Raw genomic sequence first — 10,769 nt, 5'->3', positions numbered from 1 at the left:
AGGACCCTGAGATCATGACCTGAGCCGAAGGCAGCGGCTTAACCCACTGAGCCACCCAGGCGCCCCTCCAGCCCTTTTTAAAGATTCTTCAAGGTACTCACTTTCCTCTTACAGCAAGAGTGGAAGGAGACCCCAGGTCCAAACACTAGGCGTAAGTTTAAAGAAATACATTGTCCTGGAGTCTCTGCTTAGTCTGCGCACATCCATTATCTTATTAAGTTCACAATGATTCCCTAAGGCATGATTTGTTTAAAATAAAAGTGGAGAAACACTTACAAGTTAGATAAATGACCTAACCTGAGAATCAGAAACATCCTTCCAGTTCATGGATAATTTTTAGCAGCTTTCCAGGTTCAGAAAAGAGGTCCATATTGAGACTATGAGACTCAGATTATATCCGCATGTCTGGAGTGAACTAGGCTGGGCCCAGAGCAACTGGTCATGCAGACAAAACCTCAAGGGTTCGATAATTACTTCTTGGATTTAATGTAATTGAACTGAGGGCTAAAAATATGGTCCATGTATTGTTTTTAGGAGGGCGTACATGGGAGCTCTTTTCTGGCATTGTGACTCTAAAACCTTTGTGGGTAAAGTCTTTGTGCTCCCTTGTAATTCACTTGTTTATAACCGAAGAGTTGGCAGTCTTAAGTGGAAATTTGAAAGTATGGGGCAGATAGCAATCTCTGAAACCAGGTTTCCGTTTTGAACTTCCTATCAACCAATGCAGATCACTGTACTACTAATGGTGAAGACAGCTATTATGAATAGAAAGCCAATGTGCCAGAACCCTGCTGGGCAAGATGAGCACCTCGCTGTCTATAGCTTTAATTCCTGTTGGCTTCCATCAGGGGACAGAGTGCTGATACTGGTCGGTGGAAAAACCAAGTACAGCTGACCCTTGAAAAATACGGGGGAGTGGCAGAGGTAAGGCCACTGACACCCTGAGCAGTTGAAATCCAGTTACAACTTTTGACTTCCCCCAGACTGAATTACTAATAGTCTGTCGACCAAAAGCCTATCAGTAACATAAGCAGTCCATGAACACACAGGCTGTATTATAGGCATTATGTACTATATTCTTGCAGTAAAGTAAGCTAAGGAAAACAGAATGTTATTAAGGAAATCACAAGGAAAATACATTTGCAGTACTGTATTTTATTTATTTAAAAATATCTGCATGTAAGTGGACCCACACATTGTTCAAGGGTCAACTGTATTGCTAAACAGGAGGCTGGAGTTCATGGAGTTGAGTTCTGGCCTGGAAAGCGGAGGACCGTATCCTGGGAAGGAAACTCACCTGATCCTGAACACCCACGGTGTCTTGCACTAATTAAAGCCCTTTCTGGTGCATTCTCTCATCTAATCTTTATAAGCACTCTCCTAGCAAGTATCGTTTACATTTGACCTATGGGGACATTGAGCCCAAGCAATGTTTTAGAATTTGTCCGATCTCACATAACTAATAAGCGGTGGAACTGGGATGAGAGTCCTGGAGTCTGGCTGCCCCTCCAGTGAATATTTTTTGAACTGGTCATCTTGCCCCAGTGACCTTTTAGAGAGGAGAACCTGTTCTGCCTTCTTTTGTTGCATTCATCCCCTCCACAGTTACAAATTCTCTTAGAGGATAAGAACAAAAATTTAAGGTTACACAATGCACTTTGTTTTTGCCTTAAACCTTATTTTTAAAGTTGGGGTTTTTTTCCCTCCCATTAAGAATGTGAAAAATGAGTATTGCCCCCTCCCTGTCTAGCCCTGGGGTGGTGCAGGAAGATCCTGGGAAGAGACGAACTTCCAGGGCTTCTCCTGGGACAGGGTGCATGACAAGAGGAAGAGTTAGACCCTTGCCATTAACTGTACTCAAGGCCAGTGCTTGTAAATTCATCCAGCCGGGAGAAAGTCCAGACTCTTCATTTGGGAGCTGATTATATATCCGGAGGAGAAAGGGAGAGGCAGGTTTTATTCCCTCCTGGTTCTAGATTTCTTTACCTTTATTTTTCAGAAAAAGATGAGTGTGTGTGTGTCTTCCTCTGTCACACATATGGACACATACATACTATCCTCCTCTACTCTCTTCCAAACTCGTTTTCAGCTATGGATGAAGAGAAATCTTCCAGTTGGTGCCACAGCATATTTTGGGGGGTTTTGTAAGCAAAGCACTGGTCGATCAGCTCCTGGTTGTTGGCCATAAAGTACCCTTTCTTTGGTTTTTTGCCCTCCCTCCTTTGTGGGGCCAGGTAGCAACCTGGCCCATTGGGGTGCTGGGGTACAAGGTAACCATGCAGCGGGCTGCCTCCCTGACTCTTCAGACGGAGGAAATGTCCCCACGGATGGGGAAAATGATATGAATCTGTGTTTTAAAGAGTCTTTGTTTAGAGGATTTCTCTTCAGATGCTGAAAAGAAGTGACTTCAGCAGAAGGGGATAATCTGAATAAGTATATTTGCTCTTATAACAAATAAAATAGTGTCAGCCATTAGAGCCCAGCCATGTCCCTTTGCTGTCAGTCACAGTTCTGTCCTCTCTAACACCAGTTACAAACAGCATGCATAGGGACTTTACAGTTCACAGCACAATTCCACCCCGTGCCTCTGTAGCCTCTGTGTCCCCTCCCCCCACCCGGGGGACATTGCTGTGCAGGATTTACCCCTATGCACTGACAGGAGATTGGTCCCCATGGATGACAACTGGGTTACAGGGCACTGTTTTGTTCTGGGAGCTGTGCAGACTTAAAAAAAAAAAAAATCTAGATGGGGCAAAATTCTTCCAGGGGTTTGGTGTTGTTAGTGGTGGTCCAAAATCTGGGAGATTCCCGGGAGGGTTAGCTCCTTTGACAGTTGCCAAGTCTGGAGACATTCAGGGGGCCCACAGACAGAGGGCTTGGGACAGGCAGAGGTCGAAGTGAGGCTAGGGAAGAAGTGGATGCCCACGGGGCCTGACCAAGGGCAAGACTAGTCAGACGATCCCGCCCAAGCTTCCCTGGCCTCTGTGCTTCCCGGCAACCAGAAAGGGGGACGAGGAGTTGGCCGGTGGGTCCCGGGCGAGAAGAGCCCCGCTGAGGGGCGCTGAGCCGCGCGACCCCGCGAAGACCGGAGGTGCGGGCGCAAGAGCCAGAGCTGGGACTCCCTAGAGGAGGAATCTGCGGACCTCGGGGCTGAGCTTGGCGGCGCGCCCTCTCCGGGAGTCTCGGGTCTGGGGTAGCCAGCGCGGGCGCGGATGGAGGCTCAGGCGCGTCCCTGGAGGGCGGGAGCCAGGGGCGGCCAGCAGGTGGGGCCCGGGGGCCGGACTCCGCCCCCCCGCGCCCTCCTCGTTGGTCCGCGGCCGCCCAACACCGGCCCCTCTCCCGAGCCGGAGCGCGATTGGTGGCGGCGCTTGTCGCTCGGAGGGGCCGGGCCGCTCTGCTCCGCCGCTCTCCCCGCCGCCGCTGCCGCTGCCGCCGCCGCCGCCGCCGCCGCCGCCGTCCTTCCAGCAGCGCGGGCCGGTCGGACCGCCTAGGCAACCCGCGCCTGGCGATGGGAAACGGCGCGGCCGCGGACCCAGGCTGTGGCAAAGTTTCCCAGATGCTCGTATCCGGGCGTGCGGCTGCCGGCCACCCGTGACCGCTTCCAGAAGGGCTCGGAGATTTTTAATTTGGAAAAAAAAATCCACCTCATTTCCTTTGTCAAGCTCTCTCTCCGGGTGGCCAGCGGCGGGAGCTCCAAACTTGGGCACGGCGGCTCCACCGCGAGCAGCCCGAGCTGCGGAGGACCTCGGGACTCAGGTGCTCGGGCGCCCAGCCTTCGGGGCCCGGCTGGGGGGTGTGCGCGCGGGGGAGTGCCGGCGCGCTGCTAGGAGGGTCCCCCGGGAGCTCTATATGGAGGAGGGAGCCCAGAATGGTGTGCACCAGGAAGACCAAAACTTTGGTGTCCACTTGCGTGATCCTGAGCGGCATGACCAACATCATATGTCTGCTCTACGTGGGCTGGGTCACCAACTACATCGCCAGCGTGTATGTGCGGGGGCAGGAGCCGGCGCCTGACAAGAAGCTGGAGGAAGACAAAGGGGACACCCTGAAGATTATTGAACGGTTGGACCACCTGGAGAATGTCATCAAGCAGCATATTCAAGGTACCGGCGCCCCGGGAAACTTGGGCGGCTCACAAGGCCCGGGAGTGCCCAGCACGGCCGGGGCGGGGCGGGCGGGGGGCGGTGCGCTGGGGCGGATGAGCATGGGGCCAGCGGCCGCGGGGTCCGAGGCCGCAGACGCTTCGGGGGCTGCGGGTGCGCTCTCTCCTGCGTGGGAGACCCTCGCTGTCCGCGGCGGTGCGCGCTTCTCCGGGGCACACGTGTGTGTGCGGGGCTCCACGCGCGGGTGTGTGCAGCTCACTGGCGGTGTGGGGGCGCGCTGCGCACGTGTCCAAATGTGCCTGAGACTCCGGGCTGGTTGCTCGCCGGCTCTCGGCATCACACAGAGGTCCGCCTCAGAGTGTGTGTAGGTGAATGTTTGTGTGTGTGCAGGAGAGAGCAGGCGCGGACCGTGGAGCTCATTTGGCCCCTGTAAGGGCCCAGGGCGAGATGGCTCGCGCGGCCCCAGTCTTTGGCATTTAGAACCCACAGGCTGCGGGACAAGACGGGGCTGGGAAGATTGCGTAGACCCAGACCGAGCCCTGCTGTGCGCCGTCCGGAGGCGGTTGGAAATGCAGGGGGAATCTCTGGCTGGGGGTGCGGTCCACCTATAGCAGTCCCCACCCCCACCACAGCCAACCGGTCCAAGACCCTCTCCAGGAGCAGGTGTCCACTCGGGGTAGGAGCCTGGAGCTCTGTCCGCGGCGGTGGCGCATCCGCCCGGGACCCAGAGAACCCATCCTGGCCTGTGCCTTCCCGGCGGGCCCGGTGAAGGCCCTTCCCTCCTGTAGCTCCACTCCCAGGCCCAGGGAGCTGTTGGGGCAGAGCAGACAGACTCGCTTGGCGTGGGTCTGGAGTCTAAGGTTGCGCGAGGTGGTTGTGCTCCACCCAGACCAGGGCTGGAGCCAAGGGGAGGGTGAGGTACGGGAGCTCTCCCGAGGAGACCCCGTCTGATGTGCTGTCAGAGGCAGGCGATGGAGAGATCCCCATACCGCGGGGCACTGGTGCTGGGTGTGCACTCACGCGCGCGTCTCACACGTTCACACTTCTCTTTTCTTCACCTCCCCGCTTCCCCGCTCTCTCCCAGGCGTGTGAGCTACTTAAAGGCAGGGAGTCTTGTTCACCTGTAAACCTGGCAGGCCAGCCAGGCTCTGCGGCCACTACCCAGCAGACCTGGGCAAATATTTAGTTGAATGGAAACCTTTCTCCCCCAGGAGCACTTTCATTTACAGAGTGGGTGTCTGGATCTGCTTTTGCCCCCGCTGCCCCTGCCAAGGTTGGGATAGCTGCTGTGTTCACAGTTGGTATATTTCCCCACATGTCCCAGAGAAGGTTCCCGTGAGGGCTGGAGAGGTGCACTTAAGGCTTGTGCTTTCTAACTGATGACTTCAAACCAAGCCCAGGGCCTGGGGGCACTTTTTAGCAAAGGAGACCCCAGGCAGCTTCTCCTTCATACCTGCCTCTGCCTCTCAAACTGGCACTGGACTTGGCAGACCAATTTATCTATCTGATGGCTCCTGTTGCTGCTCTTTCTTACTTTTTCCATCCCATGGGTCCGGACTGACAATTAATCAGCAATAGAAGTACAGTGTTTGCCCCAGGGTGATTCAGAATGTTCCCAGGGAGACACAAGGCTGTACCTTACTTTGACGTTTCCAGTTTGCCCACAGATTTTGAGAGATTTTCATTCACAGATTCTCTCTCTCTCTCTGTATGTGTGTGTGTGTGTGTGTGTGTGTGTGTATACATATGTATATATATATGTATTTTTTTTGTATATATATATATATATATATATATATATTCCTGGAAAAATGGTTCGCTTGTGCTTTCCAGTCTGCTCAGGGAGGAGGTGAGCCAGGTACTACTTTGGGAAGCAGTGAGGAGACATTGTTAACCCATGAGCTCATCACAGAGTAGCCCCTATCATGTTGAATGTGGACCATGTCACATGATTTATAAGGCTCTACATGAAAGTGAGTACAGTGTTGAAGCTGAAAGGAGCCTTTGTGATTTTGTTCTCAAGAAACCTTATAACTGTGCATTGTTCTGAACTTTAAAAGATATACCTGAAAAAATTGGGAGAAATAAGAAGCAAAGACAGAACAGGGTTCTGAAGACATGGTTGGTAAAGTTCTCTTGTATATGTGCCCTGACTGTATTAGGACTCCTATGGATATTCAGAAATGCCCAGATTCTCAGGACAGAAAGGCAGAAGCCACAACCGGTAGACCAGTGGGGAAAGGTCAGTGACTTGGGGAAGACTAGACAGGAGGCAGGTAGAGGGCAGAGATTACTTGGTTGGTTGTGTTGCGATGGTGTAGTGATGACCGGTGACAGCTGTCCCAATGGTGCTGGAGCCATCCAGAGCTAGGATGCAGGGAATTAAGTAAACTTAGGGATTTACTTGATTTAAGTAAGAGGTCTGCAAGTTTGGGACTGGCCAAGTGCAGCTCTCTGAAGGCAGAGGGTGGGAAAGGACAATCAGACTCTTGTAATTAGTGATGTGAACTGTTCGTGTGTATTCACTGTCATTTCCTCAGCCCTTTGAGCAACCCAGTTTAGTCTGCTGAGCTGGGGGAGTGGGGAAGGGATAATGATAACAACTGAAAATTATATAACACCCATTATGTGCCCGGTACCATTCTAAGTACTTTCTGTATATGGACTAATTTAATCATTACAACCCTATAAGATGGGTAATATTAACTCTATTTTACAGGTGGGGAGATTATGTGATTTATCTCGGGTCACATCACCAGTACGTGGCAGTTTGGGCATTGAAACCCAGCTTATGTGGCTTCTTTGGAGTCTGTGTTCTTCACCACGTCTTCACCACGTCCTATACTGTGTCCTTAGAGGGCCAGCAGAGCACAGGGGGAGCAGTGCTCCCCTGGAGTTACTTGATGATGGGAGTGGGTGTCAGAATGAGAGACCTTGGAGGATGGCCAAGGAATGTTGAAGTCCTAGCCTACCCACTTCGAGACTCTTCCATAGATAAACTCAGGAAGCTCTAGGTTTTGTTTTATCTCATGCTAAGAGGCAGAGGTTACATTCACTAAAGAAGTGTCCGCGGAGTACCCAGGACAGTTCCCGGCACATCCTACAGAGCAGATGTTGGATGGATGAATGCTTGGTAGAGTAAGTACACAGTGTGGGTGCCCAGTGCACCAGCTAGTTGTTAATGAAAGCATCTCCATTCTCGAAGGAATATGTTTTGCTTTGGAGCCTTGCTCAGGCTCCTCTTTGCTTTGGAAGGAAAGTTGTCCCGGAAACTGCAAATGTCACAAAATGTTCAGCAGAATGTTCCATAGGACTTGCAATTAGAAGAGGCTTTGGAGCATCACCCTAGAGGTCTGTTCTAGTCATGACTGAAAAGTTTATTTTCCTCTTGGGGGTTGCAGTGATATTTCATTTTAATTTGTTTTCTGATTGAATGATTTAATTAGATGGTGTTTGGGAATCTCTTGGGAATGTAAATTGCAGTTTTGAGAATTTTTTTTTTAAACCAAATCTATGGTAAACGAGAGGGTGTATAGCTCCAGATTTCAAAAATAGCATCTTGTTGGATTAGAGACACGAAACCTGTGTTAGTACAGGTTTGCTCTTTGGAGGAGAAGGATGGATTGCTGGAGGTGGTTGAGGCAGAGGGTGTGCTGAAGGAGGCCTATGTGTCTGCGAGACTGACGGGGGACGGCAGTGTTGGTGCGATTCTTATTTTGGAAGTTCAGTAGAACCTAAAATAGCTTTCTCCTTTTCTTGATTAGTACCTTTTTGAATCTGTAAAGAACGTGCCAATATTGGGACGCCTGGGTGGCTCAGTTGGTTAAGCAGCTGCCTTCGGCTCGGGTCATGATCCCAGCGTCCTGGGATCGAGTACCACATCGGCCTCCTTGCTCATCGGGGAGCCTGCTTCTCCCTCTGCCTCTGCCTGCCATTCTGTCTGCCTGTGCTCGCTCTCTCTCCCTCTCTCTCTCTGACAAATAAATAAATAAAATCTTTAAAAAAAAAAAAAGAACGTGCCAATATTGAAGAAAATGCTTAATGATGTATAAAACTGCCTCTAATGCATTCTACTCTGACCCAACTGTTTTGCATTTTGGAACATTCCCTTCGAACTTTGCCCATTTGCCTCCATATTTAAAAACAAGGGTGGAGTCATGGTTTGCCTGTAATTTTATATTTTGCTTTTTTTCAGCTTGCTTCTTGTTACAAGCCTTTTGTTCCTCTTTGCTACATAGTTTATTGATTCAGTTTTTATTTATTGGAGACCTAATAAGTACCAGGTAGCACACCGGGGAGGTGATGTTGGATATAGGGGTGAATCAAGACACTCCTGGACCCTGTCATGTAGACTTGCTTTTAAAGGACAACAGAATGCCTCTTATTCAATACAATTGGGGTTTAAGTTAGTTAACGGAAAAACCCGGCAAAGAGGAGAATGAAACAAAATATTGCACATGTGTATTAAATATTTTATTTTCATATTGTTTTTGAATGTGTTGTACATTCACTTGCCAACCTTTTGATGTTAAGGCCAAGGCTTTGTCTTTGGGCTGGGTGGGCCAGCTGCCTTTCTGATCTTCATCTTCCTTGCATAAACCACGCCCACAATGTCCTGCTTACGGAGACTGATTCCTAGTTCTGTTTTCTTTAAAACTCACTAAGAACTTAAAGATGCTTATGAAGCAATCTCCATGTTAGTAGCCTAAATCTTTATGACTTTTGTCTTTTCCTTTGCAGTGATTTTGCTCATATGCAGTTGGACTGCTATGTAAGTGACTAGCTTTACAAAGTCTTTCCAAAGCAGCGAAATGAATTTTCTTCGAAACAACAACTCTCATTTTCTTAGCAGTCATATTCCATTGGTTTATAGAATATGTAATTAAATTATGCTGTTACAGTGACAAGTACCAAAAATATAAACACATTTGGGAACAAACTCAGGGGACTGTTGGTACGCATACAACTCAATTGTTAGCTGGAGGTGTGAGTTGGGGTGTGGTAGGAGAGAAAAGCTACTGCAGAAGGACAAAGGCATCTCGGGGCTTGTTGTCTAGAAGGGGGACTGAAGGTGTGCTTCCTCTGGAGAGGTAACTAAGTGGATGGTTTTTAAAGAGAACTTGTACTATATTTTTAATGACTGCCTAATATTCCATCATCAATTATTGATTTAGCCACTTCCCCATTATTGAACATTGGCTTTTCTACTATAATTAATGCAGAAATAAACATCTTCACCTCGCTTTTCTTCTTTTGAACTATTTTTAAAGTATCTGTTTCTAGAAGTGGGATTACTACTGACTCAAAGAGTATGGACATTTTGATGAAAGATTTTTTTTCAAAATCTTTCCACGTGGTCACCAGCAAGGTATTACTGTACCAGTTTCACGGTGCCTGTCCCACCTTGGGTGTTACCATTAAACTTATTCTGGGCAAATGTAATCACTGGCAAGTGTTCTTTTCATCGGTACTCCTTTGATTACTGTACAGTTAGTATCCTCCCCAACCCGTGTTGGTTTTTGCCATGTATTCATGTCTTCTGCCAGTTTTTCCCTTGGGATATCAGTGTTTGTGTATTTTATATATATGTTTTATTTATGTAGATCACCAAATATATATATATATATATATATGTGCACATACATATATATATATATATAATATATATATACATATACTGCCTGTATTCTATATTATATACATAGTTTTTGCTTTACATGGGTGACTTAGGGCAGTGTTTTTCACACTCTGGCCCCAGGAGCCCCAGGCTTCTAGAAGGTTGGATCTGGGACCTGAGAAATAAAAGGGTCAAGTGAAGTCTCCTGGACCTCTCCTGCACCCACCCTCTCCCCTCCTTGTAGCTAGTGTATCTCCTCCTTCATCTGTCTTATATTTGGTATTCTATAAAATATTTTTAAAAAGGCTCTGCTTCTTTTCTAAAAAAAGGTTGAAAATCACTGTTTTGGGAAAAAAAGAAAGATCAGACTGTTACATTTTTGTGAGGGATGATGGTAGCATAAAGAATTCAAGAGAGTAAACAAATCTAAAAGGAAATTGAATTCCTGGGTAGTGTTCTTATAATATCTATTTACCCTTCTGAATACCATGATTAATAAAGTATTACATTATATGACTAATTTCCAAGTCCATTATCTTACTTCACTGAGTCAAGATCATCCCAACAATGGGAGAAATGGATTATTAACTGCTTTTCGTTTCCTAAAAGTTTGTTAGGCATATTATGTGCATATTAATGTGCATTAGGTCAGTAAAAACAGGTTGCTCACTGTGATTACAAAGCATACGTGGTCCCTAAAAGTCAGAAAATGTCCTAGATCTGGGTGTTGGGAGCTAATTTTTTTTGTCCCCTGTAGCTTTTGGATGTCACCGAGAATTGGGTGGTGTCCTTCTCATCTGATCCCTGGCTTGGCAGGATTGTAAAGAGGAGGATACGATGTTTGCTGAATACTTGGAGTTTATTTGAGGAAAGGGTGTCATTTAGACAGTAAAGCTATTTGTCCTTTGGAATGAACTGTGGCATGTGAAATTATATTAGTAACAGTGATTGATATTTTGAGAGATTGCAAAAGCAGGATTTAGAAGTTGAGTTCAATTACCTTTATTAATAGCCCCAGACCACATCTTTGTGGAGTAGGAAAACCTTGC

At 48.0% G+C, this 10,769-nt stretch overlaps 1 protein-coding gene across 1 annotated transcript in view; it reads left to right on the top strand.

Moving 5' to 3' along the window:
• Positions 1 to 3,753: 3,753 nt before the first annotated feature.
• The window catches only part of GALNT18 (polypeptide N-acetylgalactosaminyltransferase 18), a 342,951-nt gene continuing 335,935 nt past the window's right edge, over positions 3,754 to 10,769 (top strand). Inside the window, exon 1 of the mRNA XM_032853479.1 lies at positions 3,754 to 4,103. Coding sequence (XP_032709370.1) covers positions 3,869 to 4,103 — 235 coding nt within the window. The 5' untranslated portion in view covers positions 3,754 to 3,868. The remainder of the gene's footprint in view (positions 4,104 to 10,769) is intronic.

This window comes from Lontra canadensis, unplaced genomic scaffold, assembly GCF_010015895.1.
Source record: "Lontra canadensis isolate GAN:19392208 unplaced genomic scaffold, GSC_riverotter_1.0 scaffold7, whole genome shotgun sequence".
NCBI classification, from domain to species: Eukaryota; Metazoa; Chordata; class Mammalia; order Carnivora; family Mustelidae; genus Lontra; species Lontra canadensis.
This window is presented reverse-complemented; position numbering and strand designations above follow the sequence as displayed.